This window comes from Crocodylus siamensis, chromosome 1, assembly GCF_052110815.1.
Source record: "Crocodylus siamensis isolate JL-2025a chromosome 1, ASM5211081v1, whole genome shotgun sequence".
In the NCBI taxonomy this organism is placed as follows: domain Eukaryota; kingdom Metazoa; phylum Chordata; order Crocodylia; family Crocodylidae; genus Crocodylus; species Crocodylus siamensis.
This window is the reverse complement of record NC_143395.1, coordinates 309,593,237-309,614,678: the sequence shown is the minus strand read 5'-3', so window position 1 is coordinate 309,614,678 and position 21,442 is coordinate 309,593,237. Positions and strand designations below refer to the sequence as shown.

Sequence of the window (21,442 nt, the reverse complement as noted above, 5' to 3'; positions counted from 1 at the left end):
GTATAGCATGTCCTTGGGTATGCGTCCATCTTCCTATCTGCTCAGATGGCCTACCTAGCCCAGTCATCTGTGTTTGAAGAGGGCTCTTGCACTTGGTAAATTTTCCCTTTGAAGCACCTCCGTGTTGGTAATTTTATCTTGTCATTTGATCTTGATTATGTGGTGTAAACAGCTCAGGCGGAAGCTGTTTAACCTTTTCTCTCGATGTGCATAAGCTGTCCGTGTTTCCCTCCATACATGATAGCGCTGAGTATGCAGTCTTTGTACACTAGCATTTTCATCTTGATGGTAAGCTTTGAGGTGTTTCATGCTCTTTTAGTTAGTCTGCTGAAGGTGGTGGCAGCCTTTCCAATGTGAACATTAAGTTCTTCATCTAGCAAGAGGTTGGTAGTGACTGTAGAACCTAGGTAGCTGAACTTTTGGATTACTGCTAGCTGGTTCTCATTATGGATGATTGATGGATCTTGTGGAACTCCCTGTCCTAGTACAACTATTTTCTTTATGGTAATCATGACAGCAAATGCCTGGCAAGCTCTTGAGAAGTGATCCATGAGTTCTTGTAGGTAGGTCTTTGTCATGAGCTATAAGGGCAGTGTCATCTGTAGATAGAAACTCCCTGATAAGTACCTTTCTAAACTTTAGACTTTGCCTTAAGTCATGACAGTTTGAAGAGTTTTCCATTTGATCCTGTGTGGAGGTACACTCCACCTTCCATGTCTTTAAACGTGCAATTCAGGAGTACCAAGAAGGAGATTCCAGAGTGTTGGGGCAAGAACACATCCTTGCTTCACTTCGCTCTTCACTTTGAAGCTGTCCGAAGTGGACCCAATCAAACTGAACAGTTGCTTTTATGTTGTCATGGAAGCAATATATAAGTCTTATCATGAATGGTGTATTACTTGATTTGCCTGTCCCTTTGGGGTGTGCTCATTTGTTAGAGTTATGTTTCTAGGGTCTCTGCAATTCTGTCAGTGTGCTGCTTGTGTCACTTGTGTTTCTGTACAGAGCTCTATCTCTCCCTTCTGCAAGTCCTCACACCCAGTGGAGCTACCTTGCAGGGCTCTGGTTCAATGGCGCTGAGTTCCTCCAGCTACTGAGTCAACTGAACACACACACATACTAACAGAGCACATCTGAGCAGGCAGGGTTACTCAGCATTTCCAGGCTGATACCTTATGTGCCTCAGCCTCAGCCCAGGAACAGAGCACATCTGAGCTGGCTGGGTCAATCAGCATTTACAGACTGACACCTTCACATGCCATGGCTCAGCACTTCCAATCTCTTGTCTCAATTGTCCTGATAGTAACTCCCTTGATGAGCAGACTCCACAGGATTTTTTGGCTTTACAGGGATCTTTGCCTTAGGTAAAAGAAGCTTTGCTGGAGAACAAATGGGGGGAGGGGGTTGAGGAGAAGAAAGAGTAAACAAGGTTTGGAGAGAGAATATGACAACCAGCTTGACCATAAAAGTTATTTTATTGCCAGGTATATGAAACTTATGATGATACTAGTAGTAACAGCCATACAAGGAAAAACAAACAAAACAGTTACAGTATTACATGACTTCATTTGGGTATTTTGGGAAATCTAGCTCAAGTCTGATCAACAAAAGTCAGGTTTATAAAGTAATGCCTGGAGTAAGAGAGAAGGTGAGATTAAATCCTTTCTGAGGTTTAGAAAGGAGAGCATGAGAGAGAGAGAGTGCGAGAGAAAGCAAGAGTGAGTTGGAGTCTCACCAGTCCGTGAATCTTGAACCAGTTGAGGTTCTAGGCGTTTGTTGGAGCTTGCAGACAAGCTGTTCAGTTTCAGGTCCAGAGTGCTTGAGACAGGCAGAGCCCCCAGCATGATTATTGAAGGTATTTCAGGCAGAAAAGGAGAAGGTGAAGTCCTAGTAGAGTGGATCCAAGCACCAGAACAGAAACATGAGCTTGGGCAGGGTTTTTTGTAGGGAAATGACAATGGTTCTAGGGAGAGTTTGTTTATGGGTAAATGATGGCTCAAGGGAGTATACCAGAATTGTTTTGTTATGCTGGACAATAGGAGCTGATTGTTCCTGGCTATGGGTGGCTGTTACTCTGAGGAAGTTCACAATGCAAACAGGCAGATTCAGTATTTTGGGTACCAGTAGAGGAATCCTCACTAGAATTGGTTTGATAAATGCTGAGCTGGGTGTGTGCAGACATGGGTTGATTAGCATTAGGAGCGGAGATCCCCCATCATTCAGTGCTCCCCTGCTTCTCTGGTCCCAGAATTCAGTGCAGTCCTTGCCTTGGAATCTCTGTTCTGAACTCTGAATGCTAATAGAGGTGCCTCCCTGTTCCATCTTCAATTTAAATAAGGGTAGGGGAGTTGCCATACTCCTATCACCCTTGCCCGGAGGGGTTTACGAGCGTCTCCCACTGCATCTTCAATGCGTTTTCTAAGTCCTTTGTCTGATCAGTTCTAGTTTAGGCAGAAGTATGTGGGTCTGTGGGGGGCGAGGGGTGAGTTCTTTGTGAGTCAGACAGGCTGGGTACTATGCCAGGGTTCCCCAAGAACGCAGAGCTGACAGGTAACAGGTGGGCATCCTATCTTTTCTAGCACTGCAAATAGGCCTGCTCTACTGACAGTGTCAAATGCTTTGGTTACATCCACGAAGGTGATGTACAATGGTCAGTTTTGCTCTTTGCATTTTTCTTGAAGTTGATGCAGGGAGAATATCTTGTCTATAGTTTGATCTTCCAGCCCTGAATCTGCACTGAGATCCAGGGTAGACACAACTCACCAGCTGTTCCAGGAGCACCAAGTTGACCCATGTGAAAGCTTTTCCTGCTGTGCTTAGTAACTGAATGCCTCTGTAGTTGTTGCAGTCACCCTTATCTCCCTTATTTTTATAGAGTGATGATGTTTGTGGTGCCACACCCTATTTCAAGCATTTTTAGTAGCAGCTGATGAAGATACAGTAGTAGACTTTCTTTCCCGCACTTGAGAATTTCCACCGAGATGCCATATTTTCAGGATCCTTTCCATTTGATAATGAATCAATGGCTTTGCTTAGTTCTTCTCTTGTTAGAATTCAATTAATTTAGAATTTAAGGCCCTTACATATTGCCCTATCCTCTGTAAACATAAAGGACAGAGCGGCTGTGAGCAGGCCATGTCCTTCCACCTTGTTGGGCTATACTGACCTTTGGCTCTCTCTCCCACTTGCCTGTCACGTTTTGATGGAAAATTGATGTTTGTTAGGATGGATGTTCTTGACGTGTAGGCTAGTCTGCCCTGGTTGCTGATCTTCCTCTGGGCTCCACCTCCCCTACATCCTGAGCCCTTTCTCCCAGGTTGATGATCACTATTCCCCAGTGATATAAAAAGTGGTGAATATCTCAGCCTGTCTCTGGTTTGTAAGATGCAGCATCAAGATTTTTCTCCTATGTTGTTCTGGCTGCTCTATAACTAGAATCATTAAATCAATAATCACTCCAGTGAACTTATTCACATTTCTTGCTATGTGGGTCCTAGGCCTCCTGGCCTTGACCTTGTTAATTGCCCCTTTTTGGGAACTGGGTATAGCTTCTCTCCCATCTCTAAATGAAATCTTCAGGGGGATTTCCATTTTTCTCCCCCCACCCCCGGTATCCTTCTCCTGTCCAGAGGAACTAAACTGTTAAGAGGGTTTCTTCTCCTGGAACGACTGATGCTGAAAGTCTGCTGGCAGCAAGATTAGAAACAGGTAGGAGAGGAATATCATAAAAGGATTTGGAGATATAGGGACACTAGATTTCTTGGAAGTATCTTGTCTATTTTACTTTCAAATTAAGACAATTTCCTGACAGACAGTCAGCAAACTGAAAGAATCCTTTTTTAGTTCAGCTAAAATTTACAATTTTTGGAAAAAAATTACATTTTTGTCTATAACTGAATCTGTGAAATTTTCAAGGGATATGGTTTCCATTCTCCAGAGAGCGTAAATCAAATCAAATTAAAAAAATCAATCCAATAAAAGATTGATTAAGAATTCTTAACATCTATCAGCTATTTTAAAAGTAAATAGTATCTTTTTGTGGAAAATATGAGAGCACAAAATTCTTGCATCTTTACGTCCCCTTTTCCAGCATGGTGTCTCTGGTGACTCTTTGTTTCAGGTGTTCCTAAAGCTAATTTGGATGATGTTGCATATGTATTAAATAATGTTAAATTATGGAGCAGAAATTGCAAGGAAACACGCATGTACATGTGGGAAAACAAGTCACTAGAGGAGAAAATAACAGATTGCTTTTGATCTTGAGGATGACATTTGGAAAGTTTTGAGGACAAATCATGTTTAACAAAAATCTGCCTTTCAAAAATGTCAGTATACTCACTCAGGAAAATAAGACTGTTTTACAGTATTTCTAAATGACTTTTAAAGTAAATCAAAAGAAAATATTGAAGTAAGTCAGTAGGCTGTGTCTCTGTGGTGAGGATGTAAAGAGTGCATAGGTTTTGTGCTGAGCTTGTGCACAGAGCTGAATTTTGCATATAATGAATACATGTGGATTATGATTATTATAGACAGCAAAGGGGAACCTATTACATTTTCCAGTGAGTTCTAAAGTGCATCAGCTAAGGGAAGAAACATAGAGTAATATTATTAATAAAGTTCAATGGCCAATAAACCCTGAGGTATACAAGTTGGCTTAGATGAGTTGGCTTAGATGTATAAAATGAATGATTTCTTGAAGGAAAAGGCTTATTGTAAGTCTTGTTATTGATTACTTTAACACATTCTCAACAGGTTACTTCAAAAGATAGGGGAAAAAACCAACTGGCCCTTCCCGTTGACCTTTGAGTCAGATACCTAGAAAGAGAATGTGAGATTCTCAATGTTGAGATGCCATGGAAAAGTTTTTACTGCAGTCAGAGGAAATCAGTATCATTGATTGTCTCCCTAGAGAGGGCAATGGACATGTTGAATTGTTCAGGAGACCCCTACATAACTTAAACGTTTCTCAAAAATGTTGTATTTTTATCTAGTGATGCAGCAGGGACCCCTGACCCCTACTACTTAGTGAACAGGAAAACAGTATTTGCAGGGCTGCAATTAGGTAGGAAGCTGGGCAAGGGCCAGCTGCAGAGCCACAAGCAGCCAGGGAGAACTACAGGGAATTAAAAGTGCTGCAGTTGGGAGGGCAGGGGCTATCATGTACTAATATAAGCTTTGACGCTTGAGGGTAGGCTGAACACTGGAGGTCTGGGTTTGACAGCCTTGCCCTGGGTCGGGGTGGGTGGGGAGAGGGCAGGTCTGGGTTCAACTGTGAGCAGCCTTGCCAGGTTCAGAGGTTCAGGGTCTAAAGAGGGATGGGAAAACACATGAGACAGGACCAGGGGCCTTGAGAATGAGACCCAGGCAAGCTGAGGCCAAGAGGGCTGAGAACCTTGAGCCTAGTGCAGGGGTAGGCAACATTTTTGGGCAGAGTTGGTGTGCGAGGGGCAGCTGACATAGGAACTGTGGGGTCCAGTCCCTGTTGTGGTAGTACAGATCTGACCCCTCTGCCATCTTCCCAGAGGCATGCATGCCAAGCAAAATACCTTTGTGTGTCACACTCTGGCACTGATGCTGGGTGTTGCCTATCCTAAGTCTACTGTGATCAATGGCAAGGGGATGAGGTTGAGAAAGCCAGGCCAGAACAAGTGGGTCAGGGCTAGACACCTGCAGCCAGAACAACGGTGAACTAAAGCCAAGAGGGCTGATGCCTCTACAGGAAGGCAAAAGTTGTTAACAGAGTAACATCTGTGAGGCATGGGCATAGCAGTTTAAGTATATGTTTTAATCAGTGGTCACCAGCCTGGGGATACTGATTGACAGGTAGATCCTGGAGCCTCTTTGGGTCAATCCTGGCATAGGGGAACATGCACATGTGCCCACCTGCTGCCCCCAGCTGGTCAATCTGTGGGGGAGGGAAGGGGCAGGGGCCAGATTAAGGCACCTGCAGTGACCACCTGACAGTGTGACCCAGCCAGGAGCAGGGGAAGGTAAGTAGGGCCCCAGCCTGGCTGGGTGGTCGGAGGATTGGAGCCCGAGGGGCTCCTCCAGGGGCATGGCGGGGGCTCCCTCCCCATTTCTGCAGGGGCCAAGGCAGCAAAGGTGGCTGCTGCTGCGCCTTGAGTCCCACTGCAGCTGGACATGTGTGGCCATGGCTCAGCTCAGCAGTGGGGACTTGTGTGGTAGGAGCCCCGGCTCAGTCTGGTCTGGTCGTCCAGGGGTGTGTGGGGGGCGACTCCCACTGCCAGGTGGGCACAACTTGGCATAGCTGCGGCACAGAGTTGGACTCAAGCCCTGGCCTGGCTGGTTCTGGGGCACTCCATGGTTCAGGGGTGCGTGGGGTGGGGTGAGTGGGGCGGGGCAGGGCAGGGTAGGGGTCAGGTCAGGGTGGGGGGGTGGTGTGCAGTAGATCCTGGGTAGCCCTTTAATTCCAAAAAATAATCTTCACTAGGAAAAGTTTGGAGACCACTGGTTTAAAAGATAATACGTTTGTGTTATAATTTTGTATATAGTGGTGGCCTGTTATGGAAGAGCTGTGTTTAGTAAAAGTTGCTTAATATTTTCCTTTATATAATCCTTTTTTTTACTTCCTTAAATCTTTTCAAACTTTAATAATTAAAGTTAAAATAGATTTTTAATTATAGGTATCTGTTGTAGACTGTGTTTCTTCCTGCTCCCTCTCCCTCCCCCCTCCCAAATTCATGCCCAGCCCCTGTTTAAATGATTTGGCAATTTCCAATAATCAGATTAGGGGGAAAGTGTTGTTTTACCCATATTCATTTTTTAACAGTCTTTTTCTTGAAAAATGTACATCACTTCTATAATTCAGAGGAGGAACTTGAAAATAAAACTATTTTTGATAGATGTGTTGCATCTGTGGTTTGTACCAGGAATTTCAAATTGTAGAGTGGGACATCCAAGATTTAAAGAGTCACTTTATCTCATGAAAATCCACCCAGCTCTAGATAACTTATGACCCCCCTAAATGCAGAAGAGCCCATGCTGATCGGGCAGTGAGTTCACTGTGCATGTGTGTCAAAGCCAAAGTTGAGGGGCTACACCCTCCTAATCCTATTCCTGCATGTGCTACTGCCCACAGCTGAAATCTTCTATGTTAGGGCTTCCTTATGAGGACAGGGAGTAGTCCAACAGATGGCCTTTCTACTGGTAGTAATTCTCTTTGGCAGATGCATTTTAAGAGTCTATCATAGAAAAATAGGGTTGGAAGGGACTTCAGGAGCTTATTTAGTCGAACCCCCTGCTCAAGGCAGGACCATCCCCAACTAGTTCATCCCAGCCAAGGCTTTGTCTAGCCGGGTCTTAAAAACCTCCAAGGATGGAGATTCCACAACTTCTCTGGGTAACCTGTTCCAGTGTTTTACTACCCTCTTAGTGAGAAAGGTCTTCCTACTATCTAACCTAAGCTTCCCTTGCTGCAACTTGAGACCATTGCTTTTTGTTCTGTCATCTGCTACCACTGAGACCAGTCTAGCTCCGTCCTGCTTTGAATCTCCCTTCTGGTAGTTGAAGGACACTATTAAAACCCCCCTCAGTCTTCTCTTTTCTAAACTAAATAAACTTAGCCTTCTGTGTGCTAGTTGAGCCAGTATAAAATGGTTTAGCAAAAGGGTGAATTCTGCTGATTATGTCTGGCCTTTTCACTTTGCAGTCTTGCTCAGAAATTAACACTGATATCATGAGTTAGGCCATTCTTTATTGCCAAGTAAAAAATGGTTATAAAAGCAGTAGAAATGAGGGAGAAAAAATGTTATATGAATAATCACTAATATGCAAGGTTATTTATTGATCTCAAATGCTTGAGTTCATTTCAAAGTGGTTTGATGCATGGAACTATGAGTAAAATTTGGCTGCAAATATCATTTTAAGAATTATACTATGTCAGTGATCTGACAGGGTACTGCAAAGGTTGAATGGAGTGCAATTTGCTTAGTGGTTGGCATAAAGATTAATTTCAAGCAATATAAATAATGAACACCAATCTCAATCTTTTACTGAAAAAGCCAATAGTTCTCTTGGGAACTCTGCAAAATAAAATAAAACAAGTTGACTGTGATTCTGTTCTCAGGTGAACATGGCCTACTCAGCTGACTTTGACCGTGCTTTATAACACCCCATGTTCAGAACTAAGAATTAATCTGTTCTCTTGAGAAGTCCTTAATATTGCTCACAGTTCATATCATTATCAAAGGTCCTGTGCTTCCAGATCTAGACATTAAAATAGATGAGAGAGAAAATGCTGACACCATAGTTCTACAAATGTTATCTCAGAGGCTTACATATTTATTAAATCTGTTAATGAAGTTCATGAAAAATCAGGCTGTTAACAGTACAGGATTGGGTTTATTGTTGCATTAATTCTTCTCTCCCCCACCCCTTTTTTTTTGATATTTCAGTGCTACGGTTACTAAAGGATGGTGCCGACCCTAACACACACATTTCCTCAGGAGGCTCCTTGCTCCATCTGGTAAGAGTGATTGAAGATTAGTATTAGCAACTGTAGATAAATATGGTAAGATACCAAGTAACAGATTGGGCATATTAACAACAAGAAAGGCTTAGCAATAATTTTTTATCTAGACTGTGCTTTATAGTGATTATGATTGCATCCAGCTGTGTATGTGAAATAAATGGTAGTATTCTACTGGCTTGTGGGGATGCATCATGTAATAAGGATTGTTATTAAGAAAATAGAGTAAGATGGTTTATTTATAAATTATCTGCACACTAAGTAAGAACAGATTAAAAAAATCTGTTTCCAAAGATGGAAAAACTGGTGATCCAAAGATTCTAAGGTAATACAAAAAAGGCAATGTAACCTTCTGTTTAACTTTCGATATCCCTTTCCTTTCAATTTGATATTGATCTTCTAAAACACAACACTTAAGTTATAGTTTAGATATATAACCATTCAAACCGAATGATTGTAAGAGGAAAGAGAGCAGGCTTCAGTGTACAATGTAAGTAAAATTCAATGTCAAATCTTGCAGTGACTTTAAGAGGCCAATGATTTTACTACAGGTTTCTAAGCTTCATGTTCTATTTATTTTCAGGGTGTGAGTTGGTCTGCCACAAATGCTGGCAGGTATTTTTGGAATTATCTAATTTTTAGATAACTGTATCTAAGTTTCTTAGAAATAAGCAACTCTCGTGCAATCAGATGGCAGAATCTGTCTGATCAAAGCCCATCAATATTTCATTTTAGTTTATATTCAATTTTTTTTAATACAGCAACATTATGACACTGACTTATTTAATAAGGACAGTGTAGACAGAATCCTGTTTCACTTTACATGCCCAAAATGGCACTCATCTAGCTGCACAAATGCCATTTTTATCACTTATTCACATTTTGAGATCCAACTGCATGTGCAGTATGAATGTTCCACACAACTAATAGGCGTGCTCAGTAGGCTGCACACTGGCCTGGTAAATATCACATTTAATCAAATAGAAGACAACCCTGATTATAAGACACCTTCACACAATAATTAGACTCTGTATATGGAAAATTTACAAATTGGAGAGAGGCAACAAAATGGTGAGGGGCTGGAGGACATGATTTATGAGGAGAGGCTGAGGGAACTGGACTTAGTCTAGAGAAGAGAAGACTGAGGTGGAATTTAATAGTAGCCTTCAACCACCTGAAGTGGGGTTCCAAAGAGGATGGAGGTAGGCTGTTCTCAGTGGTGGCAGATGTCAGAACAAGGAACAATAGTCTCAAGTTGAAGCAAGGAAAGTTTGATTTATTTATTAGGAAAAACTTCCTCACTAGGAGGGTGATAAAACACTGGTACAAGTTACCTAGAGAAGTGCTGGAATCTCCATCCTTGGAGGTTTTTAAGACCCAGCTAGACAAAGCTTTGGCTGAGATGATATAGTTGGAAATGGTCCTGTTTTGAGTAGGGGGTTGGCATAGATGACCACCTGAGATGACCTTTCAACCCTAATTTCTATGATTCTTTGATTCTAGCAGCCAATTTTTGAAGCGATGAGCTGATGAGAAATCTGAAGTTAATTTGTATATAGTATAAAATGTTGAAATGTGGAAATGTTGAAAAAAAACTATTATTCAATTTTTCCAGATGTACCACTCCAGTATTCTTTTATCATTGAATAGATGTTGAAACTTCTAAAAGTACTCGAGTTTAACCTAAATCGAGTTGACTTTAATGAGAGCTAAACTGGAGAAATGCTTATTTCCTTTGACTCCTTAGTCTTTTGGATTCATAATATTGCTGCTGTGGCATACCAGATAGTCAACCCTTCTTGCTAACAATGCAACTAATAATGAGACTGATGACTTTGTTGTGAGAAGTGGACTCAGATTGTCTGCATAAGTGAACAACAATGGGGTGTGGCGTTTTGACTGATTTTGGGAATGGGCAGAGCCCGCTGGCTCTGTTTTCATCTGGATGCTTTTCAGACTGTTAAAGGAGAAGTGAAGGGCTTCATAACCCATTTTTTTTGCCTAGAACCATTAAGTTTCTTTTTCAATTTGTTATATATGGAAACTATTAGGAAAGTTATTTGAAAAGTACACTTCAGTTTATCATAGTTTAGAAATGAACTTGCTACTAAATATTCAACAAGTGTTGATTTACATTCCAAGATACATTTAACTCAAGCAATTAACATTTGAAAAGCTAACAAACTTATAGTAATATTTAAAAATAACTTTGTAAAAAATGTTATATTTATACTACAGTATCAAGAATAATGCGTACCTTCTATTTATGAGTTTCCAAATAAGGAAAAAGATAGGTGGTACTTATTGATAAGTATTTCATTACTGTTCTGGCCAATATGTCAAGATATTAGAAAAGTACATTTTTAGTCTTCTAAGAGGTAATTTCCAGTTAGTTATCTTCCTGTGTCTCTGTTTAGCTCAGATATTTACATGACCCTAGTACCATTATATCTGAAGGTTCATAACGTTATATCTATTTCTTCTCATAGCATCCTAATGGAATGGAGAGGTTTTTAAATTCCTGTTTTACAAATAGAGAATGAAAATACAGAGAAATTAAATTATTTTGTGTGTTCACATAAAAGTCTGAGGCAAGGTTGGGCAGTGAACCCAGATTTCTTGTCCTCCTATTTTTATGCTCTAGCAAAAATAATCTTTATCATCAAAAGTGACCTATGAATATTTGTATATAAATATACATGTGTGTGTATTCATGTATTTATTTGTGTGTGTGTTTTTTGTATAAGATATACGGAAAGATATTGTGCTGTACATTGGACATGAGACCAGGAATAAAGAGACCAATGTATTATGCCACTGTTGCTTGGAAACATGCCAAAAGAAAAAAAGCATGGCCATGTGTTAAATATTGGTAACTTGATATCAGAATTCTTATTTGGAATTATTTAATTTAATGAAAAGAAAATGTGTATCTCTCTGTAGCTATTCAAGATCCTTTCCTTAGTCAATTTGACATAGCTCTGGTTTATACAGATTAAGTGGGCTTTGTGAATCCTGCACAAGCAGAATGTGCCTCATGCATTCTACGCAGCTCATTTCCATGGATCTGTCAACCATCTCCCCTTGCTGAATTGTACGTTTATCATCCAATAGATTATCTGGCCCATTTGATGTTATGTGGAAAAAAGCCCCCATAAACTGAAAAAACAATACATTGATAAATTCAATAGTACCATGAGCTGAAACCTGTCACTAATCTCTTCTCTCTTTCAGTGTGCCCGTTATGATAATGTCTTTGCTGCTGAAATTCTAATTGAGAGAGGAGTAAATATAAATCATCAGGATGAGGATTTTTGGACATCAATGCATGTAGCCTGCGCATGTGATAATCCTGATATTGTCCTACTACTTCTGCTAGTAAGTAAAACAATTCATGGATTATGTGCTTGAAAAGGAAACGTGTATGAAAAAGCCATGAGATCTGAAATGGCCATTTAAATTAAATGTTTGATGTAACAATTCAGGTTAGTGAAAAAGTATATATTTGATATATTTGTATATTGTGGTTTTCTTTACCTTTGTAGGTACTTAGAGTTTATGGAAGGAAATTTTTCAGGTTTGTCAAGTGAATTCAGTTTAATTGCCATGTCCTTTTTTCCCCAGAGGTCAATATATCCAGTAATAGCTCTGTTAACTGTTTACCAAATGGAATAATCATATCATTTCTTTTCTCTTCTCCCTGTCACCTGATGTTGGAGGCTGAGCTGGCAGAGAATCTTATCACAACTGCTTCTCAAAAGCATGTATTCCTTCATTCAATTATACTCACTAGTCATAAAGAAAGGTGTGAACATGTTTAAACTAAGAACAATTAAATATTGACATAGCTAATTTGGTGAAACAAAGACTAGTATGGTTAATAATATGTATAGCTTATGATGCATGTAATTACATCATATTATAATTACAATATAATATGCATGCAGCATAAGATATATATATATATCTCTATATATATCTCTCTCTCTCTATATATATATATATAGATATAGATAGATATAGATATAGATATATAGATATGTATATATATAGTACCATGATCTAGTGGTTGATGATCAATCATTGCCTACTACGTACAGCATACAGCCTATCACAGATGAAGGACTTTTATCCTTTTTAAATATCTTGGATTTCTAAGGGTTCAAGCTTTAATCCTGAAACATGATTTGTGTTGCTGTTGCATCTGCTGGTCTGTATTTATTTTACAGCACACTTTAAAGCAACAGTTGAAATTGCTGAGTATTTGACCTAGCTTTACAATTACTTATGTCTATTTTTAATGCCTATACCTGTTCGTACTGTTTGATAGCATACCATTTCAAGTGGGCCAGCATTCACTGGTATTGCCTGAATAGTGCCCCAGGGTTTATAAGCAGTGAATGAAAGGTAAGGAAATGTAGCAAGAGAAGGTACCTTGCAACCTAGGGAAAGTAACCACCCCAAGTTAGGCACCAAGATTTACCTACCTCGTCATGTTGGGTTCCCAACTTGCAGCTAGACATATAACCAGCATCAGTCTTTTAAAAACAGCTGGAGGAATGAGGGAGGGTAGTATTGCCTTCCCTTTTATCTAGTCACCTGTTCTAGAGTACTTACCTGAGTTTCAGCTCTCTTCTGCTAGAGGAGTTTCAAATCCATACCTCCATATGAAAATACCCTACAGGTTGCTGCTGAGGTTAGTCTCTCCTGTTGATGCTTTATGTGGAATACTTAAATACTCACTGGCCAGAGAGCATGGAGAATGATTCTGGGGCTCAGTGGTTATAGTACTCAACTTGGAGGGAAATTCTATGTTCCAGTCACTCCTCCAATGACTAATAAAGCACTTTATACAATGTAGAACAGTTTCAAAATTAGAGTTTGAGAGAACTCCCGTGTTCCTGAATAGTCTGCAGCAGGGCTATCCAGTTGGTGGCCTGCAGGCCATATCCAGCCTTGAGGGGTTAACCTGTGGCCCCTGGGCTCCCAGTCCATGCACCATTCCAGCTGCTGCTGCCAATGGAATTTCTGGCTTTACTGTCCGTCCTATGAATTCTACCTCCTGCCCCCACTGCTGTGTGCAGGGCAACATATAGGGCCAAGGTAGCCTGTGGCTGGGAAGCCTGTGGGGACTGAGGGATCCTACATGGCATGGGGACACATGAATGGAAGAGTGGGGGGAAGCCTACCTGGTGCAGCATTACATGCAGGGTCCAAGGGCATTCGCACATTACAGGAGGTCTGGGCCTGAATGTCGTGTGGTTTGACACATCAAGTATTCCTGGAGGCACATGTTCCCTGGGCACTCAGAAGTTGGACAGCTCTGCTTCACAGCCTGCAGGTTAGTATTATCTCCTGGCAGGTAGCAAATGTGGGTTATAGTTCTGTCCTGCGCTAATGATTAGTAAGATATTAGTATAGGCTGTTAAAATATCACCATTGATATCTGGGATGCCACTTAGGTGTGATGGAGGGATTACTTACATGTCAGAGCTATTGTTTCCGGTAGGCAAGTCTCTGTCAGATACTATTGAGCATATTTTTAAAAAATTCACAGCAAACAGTGGTGGGAGAATCCTCAGCTTTCAGTTAAAAGGAAGTATTCTGAAGAGGAATTAAGAGAATTGTCTGCAAACCTCAGTGAATCCATGATTTTTGGTGACAACGTAGCACATATTTCTAAGAAACACTGTAAAGAATTTCCTTATATGAATGTGTGGGAAATAAACCAACAGCGTACATGTTTTCCCATGGATTTAAATTGGGTTAATAATTAACCCCGTCATGTTAGAGCATCTCCTGTTTTTAAGCAACTCTTTTTCCGGGACTCCAGGACAAATAATCTTTTTAGTGTTTTCTTAAAGGAGAGTATGTACCCATATGCTTAATGTGTTAGCAGTTCAGGAGTTCACTAAGAAAGGTTCTTAGTGAAACCAAACTACCATCAGTCCCTGCCTGATTAAGCCATGTTAAGAAGTTCAGTTGATCAATTTTACTGAGAATAATAATCAGAGGTCCTGGTTTTCTCTGATTAAAGACAAAGCAATTTTTGGATATAAAAGTAACACCAAATCCACATTTTTCCATGATTAAAATGAAATGCCATTAATATATCATGGAAAAATGTGGTTTTGGGGTTACTTTTTTAAGTCCAAAAGTTGGGGATTTTTTTTATCAGAGAAAACTAAGATCCTTGATAATAATTAAGTCCATTCATAACTTTGTAAGTCCAGTCCAGTCCAGAAATAATGCACCTTTTAATATTTAAGCTTAAAACATTCTATCACAATATTATAATTAAACAAACATATTTCTGTATTTTCTGTGGCTGAATTGGTCGTCTTATACTCTTGGTATACTATGCTATTTTAGTGTAAACTATGAATAACAAAGATATGAATAAGTATAGTCTGAGGTCTAAAGCTGAAAGAAATGGTGATAATATTGCTTCTAGACTCCAATAGAATAAAATATTTTGTCTTCCTGCTACTAGCTTCCAAAGCATCCAGAACCAGCACAGGGTCCAGCAACACATGATTGAGCTTAATTAAAGAGTAGAAATGCTATTTGCTAGTTCTTCCATTTGCTTATATCAAAACATCAAAGTTATCTTATGCTATCTGAGCTTCTCAGTACAATCTTTCCTTAGCATTTTGCCATTTCTGACTCCATTTATAATTCTAAAGTTATCATTGACATCCATGATTGGTCCCACTTAGTGTAAATGCAAAATGTGTACTTTTATTTTCTGGTTTGGTGTGCTTACAATAGTACTGGTATCTAAAACCACAGCTCTCAGGCATGATGGAGTGTAGGACTAATCCATTATAAACATTGTCATTACTGTTGCCAAAATACAAGGCAAAATTTCTATCAGATGGTTTCTGTTAGTTTTGGCCCAAATTCCTGCCATCTTAACCACCATATAAAAATACTGTATATATGTTTCTTGAGAACCGAGCATCCTTTAGGGTCTGAGATGACCAGAATATTGGTAAAAACCATAGAAGCATTGAATGTGTTACTATTTCATGATCCATAGCTCTTATTATTTAAAATAAAACCAGTTGTGGTTATAACAAGCCCTCATGCTTTTTATAGCCTATTATCTGGGTCTATGGGGGTTTTTACGAAAGAGTTTCATGTATGAATAAACAGTCCCTAGAGTACTGTGTTATCAGGGATTCTGGTTTTCTCTGTTTAAAAATCTCAAATTCTCTGATTTAAAAAAAACCCAAATTGGGTTCTGTTCTGTGATTAAAATGAAACACCACTATATATATAGGTTTTTGATTGAACACAATGCTTTATTAATATATTTACAGTTTTAAAACAATTTGGAAGCCTACTAGTGCCTCAATCATTTATAATAAAATAAATTTTAACTATCTGTATATTATGACATTTCATTTTGTTTTTTTATCAAGGAAAAAAGTCAAAGCTCCCTGTGCCCTCTCTGCTCACCAGGACATGGGCCCATTTATGGCTCTCCCCCTCCCCATGCCACCCCGCTGCTTTGTGGTGCTGAGCAGCCCTGATATTCTGGTGTCCTCCCCATGCCATTGCCCCTCACTCCCAAGCCATGCCACCTCCAGCTCTGCTAGTGCCCCTCACTCCCTAGCCCTTCCAGTGCCCCTTACTCCTGACCTCCAGCTCCCAATCCCTGCTGGTGCCCCTTACTCCTGACCCACACTTCCTTGCTCCCTTCCTGCCCTGCCGGAGGGGATCCCCAGTTACCAGAGCACAGCCAGAGTAGAGCCCATGTTGGGGGAGAGGATGCAGGTTGCCAGCTGTGGGGCTTGAGGCACCCTGCCCTGCTGTCCTTCCCCCAGGGTCACCATGGCCCAGTGGGCAGGACCTGGCATAGGAGGGTGGAACCAGGCAGAGAGATTCAGTGCTGCCCATATCACCAGGAACTCTGTGCCAACTGCATTGCCATGGTGAGGTGCCTTCTGCCTGTGTGGCAGCAGTGGTGGGGCACAACTCCATACTGCTACCACTACCCTCACCCCTACAGCTGCCAGGCAGGGAGGAGGTACCTTGCTGTGGTGGCACAGCTGTCATGGGGCTCCTGGTAGTGGTGGTGGTGGCACCAAGTCTCACTGCCCCACTCTGGCCTCCCGTGCTGGGTCCTGCCCGCTGAGCCACGGAGACCCTTAGTGGGGAGGGTAGCACGGTTGGGAGCCCCAAGCCTGCAGTGGGTAGCTCACATCCTCCTCCACCCCACATACAAATCTGGAGGGGCATGTGCCCTCCAATGCCCCTTCCCTGGGAGTGCATGCAGCAGCAGGGAACCAGCTCCACCCTCCCCAGCCCCTTGGATGAGCCACCTGTGGCTCCATCCCATTCCCCATCCAGGCCCTGTGGCTGTGTATTCCTGCTCTGGTTCCAGACACTGCCCCAGCTAGGCAACACCCCCAGTCCCAGTTCCAGCTGCCAATGCTGCCCCACTCCCTCCATCACTGTGGCCACCTCAGTCTGCACCTACCCCACGTCCCCTTTGTCCTCTTCCCCCCATAGACTTACCTGCAGGCAGCTGGGGGAGCTGCTGTCCACTGATACCTTGCTGTATTCCCAGTCATGTTCATGTGTGCATGCGCACGCATGCACATGGCACTCCTGGTGTCCTGCTCCCCCGCCCAGCCCCAAGTAGCCCCTTGCAGGTTGGAAATCTTCCACATCGTAAGCATCTCATGTTTTTCTCCTTTGAAGGAGAAAATCCACATTTTCCTGCAGTGAATGGAAAATGTTAATCCCTGGTTATAATTCAAATAGAATTTTGTATTTTATATATATTGCATTCTTTTTATGATTAATTTACATCATATTGAAAGTGTAACAAACTATTGTCTCTTAGTTATTTAATAAGTAAAAAGATCCTAAAACATCCTATTTTTATCTGTTACATTTGAGAAAATATACCTCTTTGAGGGCAGGTAACATTTGTCTTATTCACCTCTCATGTTTCTTCTTGGAGGTTTCTCAGAAATGCTCAGTGGAAGCACGGTTAGGGCAATGCTGAGCACTTCTAGGAAACACCTCACTTGCCTTCTATGATTTTTCTAGAATTGTATTAGGGTACATATAGATATAAGCAAGATTTGAAATAATATAGAGTTCATTTGCATCCTGTGCAGTTCATGTGTTGCATACTTTTATCCTTATTGATTATAAACTGGTTTTTTTGAAGGTTTGGAATGTCTTCCAAGCCTTTGCGTTAGTGGAACTGTCCTATATACATTATAGTTTTACAAAAGTCGCATGGTCTTCACTCGTATACATTTGTAACAATTCCGTGTTTTTTTCATTAATGGTTTTAACATGCAGTAGCTAGATTTGTTCTCATTCTATACACTCAGCACTCTTCAGGACAGGTTTGACCCTATTATACCTGCACAGCCCATGGTTGGAAATAGTAAATTTAATCTTATAGATAGGCAGAAATATTGTTAGATAAGCAATAGTTTCTGAACTGTGACTTAATATCTTTAGCAACATTTAATCTAGGTGAAAATGGACATAGAAATTGGAGGGAAATCTTTTTTCCAATACTGAACTGTCTTCATATGAACATCTGATATTAGTAATTACTTTGCCTTGAGGTTAGAGCATTTCATGGGCTGTGTCTAATGTGCAGTGTGGGAATGGATAAAATTAATATGAGCTACAGGCAACTTCTGTTATGGCACAATTTTTTATCATGCTTAACACTTCATAAACCCTTGTGAATTAATTAAATGTATTTCAGTTTTTTTACCTTCCTTTTCATTTCCCTTGTAACAAAAGAATTCCAACCCTTTTCTGTTTTAAAGTCTGACTATACTGAAAGCCTACAAGATGTAAATTCAGAGGCAGCAACTCAATCTCATCCCAGTGTGGGCAAAATCCTGAAATTCATACACAGGCAAAACTCTCATGTTAGAGGTAAGATTTGCCTAAGCAAAAATTTCAAAATAGGTCCTAAAAATAAAGTAGAACAATAGAGAATGAATAATTATCATCATTTTGCTTTTTAAAAATTTAAATTCTCCCACCCCCTAATCTTCCTTAGCTATGAAATAATCAACCAGGAAGAATTTGACATCTGCTAGTAGCCACACAGATCAGTGTCATCCCTGAGTCTGACTATTATGCACATAAGTGGGATCGGATAGGGGAGCTTCATAGTTTGAGATTTTCCCTTGGGGTGCTGTAGATATTATATGAAGGAGGCTTATACACCTTCATGGAGTATCCAGCTGAAAATAAACTTTTCCATCTCAGCCTTCTCTCACTTAAGAGTGAAGCCTCATAGATTACTATGTTCACTGAAATCTTTATTCTAAAGGTTAGTCACTAAGGACATCCAATAGATGTAAAGGGCACCCAGATGTCATAAAAAAATTCTGATTCTGTTTTGCCTTCCCCTTTTTGCAAGCTCCATAACTATATGTCATTGAGCACATCCATATGAGATGTTTACTTCAGAGTTGCCTAATTAGCTCTGCAGTAAACGTCCCAGCGTCTACAGATGTAGTGCTGTTAGGACCGAGTATACTAATCAACTATGCTGCAGGTTAGTACTTGTAAATACAAGTACTATCCTATGGTGGAGTTTTTTACTCTGCAGCAATGCATGTGTACATGCTGAAGGCACTGACTGGGGCAGAGGGTGCTTCAGCGTGGGGGCTACCTGCCAGCTAGCCACACACTGGAACACCTTAGTGTCCCAACTAGCCCCTCCCAGGCATGTTGAGCCAAGTTGGAGCATCTCTGAGCTGACAGGCTGATTTCCTGTGCCTCCTGCCAGACTGCTCTGATCTAGCTCAACATGCTGCAGTCCTGGGCGCATGTTCAAATGTGGTGCCCAGGAGCAATAAACTCTGGCATGTTATTCACCAGAGTTTATTGCATGTTATTCACCAGAGTTTATTGCTGCACATTAATTGCATGTGTAAACATACCCATTCATAGCCATTTTGCTACTCTAGGCTGTGTCTCTTTCCCAACACCTCTAAAGCTTATTATGTACAACACGTACTATATTTTAATTTAGCTTGGATTTCTTCTTTTATTTATTCAAATGATAAAAAAATGCATGCTAAGATAAGTAATTTACTGTGCAAAATAATTAACATTGATTATTGAATTTCTCCAAATGTTGTTAGCTACCTTCCAAAAAAAAAGGACAATGTGCTATACACTGTTTTTTAATCCTGCCTCTGCTTTGTCAGATTGAGAAAGGTCCATTGTATATTCTTGTATGTTTGTGCCTTTTTCCTGAGGACATATCTATGTCTCACTGACCATAGCAAACATGAATGGCATGTGCACCCAGAGGCTGGGAGGGCACGCTGCATCGGCAGTGGTGGGAGCCTGGCAGTGGTGAGCAGGGAGCTCCCGCAGACTCTGCTGGCACTGTTGGCAGTGGGGTGACAAGTGCCGACCAGGTGTCAGTGACCACCTGCAGGTGCCACTGGCAGCGTTGGCAGCAGCTAGGGGTGATTTTCCCACAGATGCTGCTGGCAGTGCTGGCGGTGGTGTGGTGAGCTGCAGCTTTCCACTCATGCTTCCGACAGTGTCTGTAGTGCCTTTTTGCAAGAGGTCCATGTGCACCCACGTGCACCCCCTATGCATCACCCGATAGCAAACATATGCTTAAGCACACCTCTCTGCTCCATGTGTTGTACCTCCCAAACTGCATGTAGTAGTCTGTTTGAAATGTGGATCTATTCTTGATTCGACCCTAGGTACTATAATAATAAATGCAATTAATTCATGCATTGGAATGCTGTTGGTCCACAATAGGTCCCCAGGAATTTGTGCTTCTAGATACTCAAAATAACTGTGTATACCATAAACCTGTTCCTAGTAGTTTATTTTCCTGACCCTACTAGGAAAAAAATCAGGGATTTAATTACCATCTGTCAGCTTACTAAATGTTCTGCTGGTACAGATGGGTTATATTACTTAAAATTAATGGAAGACATTCATGCCTATAGTAGGCGATAGAAATTGTATTTGTTGTAAAGTATTTACAATGGGACTGAGTTTGGCCCAGTATTCTTTTTTTTTTTTTTTTTTTAAAAAGAACTTAGGAAAACTGAACTGCTTTCAAGTATTTTAAGAGCAAGAGTTCTGCTTGAATCCGCCAACATCAGATCAGCAGTGCTAGACAAGCTATCTGAGCAGCATTATGCCAAACAACACTGCAGTGCATTTCAGTATTTTAAAGTGTTGCCTGAATGGATAGGAGAACTTCCAGCTCTGTTAACCCTCTGCTCTGCAGTTTTCTTGTTTATGGTATGAGAACTGAACGTACGACTTATAAGTAATGCAGCATTCAAAAGCAAGTGGAAGAGGGAATACTAAGTATATTTTAGGCTTCGATAGGCTGGGACCATGATTTGTCCTCAGAAGACTAATTTATTATTACTTGCTGTTCAGTCCCTCAGTTCTGAAGATTTTTTCCTCGAAGTAGATACTGTGATATGAAAGAACTGTAGGAATGAACCTCAAAGCTTGGCATGGATTTTTGGGTAAGACTGAAAAGCTTTCCCTTTAGTTAAGTTTTCATTTTCTATATGCCTTTATCTGTAGAAATATTTTTTAAATAGCTCTGTAGATATTAGGCCAAATTCATCCCAGGCATAAATGAGTGTAGTTTTCATTCATCACATCAAGAATGATTTCTAAATAGATTAAAAATGCGTTACAAAGTCTCAAGCAATTGTACAGGGCCAGATTCTCACTAAGGGCTTGACTGTGCTAACAAGTTTTGTCATATTAGCAATGACAGTATAATTAAGGAAGAAAAAAATTACACATATATTTTCACAATAGTGGTGTTACTGATAAAACATCTAAGTGTAGATCACCTATTAAATATGTCTTCTCTTTTGTCTCTATTTCAATAGTAGAGGGATTTTAAATGGGTAATTTGAAGATTACATTTATACCTTTGTTCAGCCCCAC

At 40.7% G+C, this 21,442-nt stretch overlaps 1 protein-coding gene across 1 annotated transcript in view; it reads left to right on the top strand.

The window, feature by feature from the left end:
- The window catches only part of MYO16 (myosin XVI), a 545,578-nt gene that overhangs the window by 71,683 nt on the left and 452,453 nt on the right, over window positions 1–21,442 (top strand). The window contains exons 3-4 of the mRNA XM_090022346.1: window positions 8,415–8,485; window positions 11,723–11,866. Of these exons, the coding sequence (XP_089878472.1) occupies window positions 8,415–8,485; window positions 11,723–11,866 (215 nt within the window). The remainder of the gene's footprint in view (window positions 1–8,414; window positions 8,486–11,722; window positions 11,867–21,442) is intronic.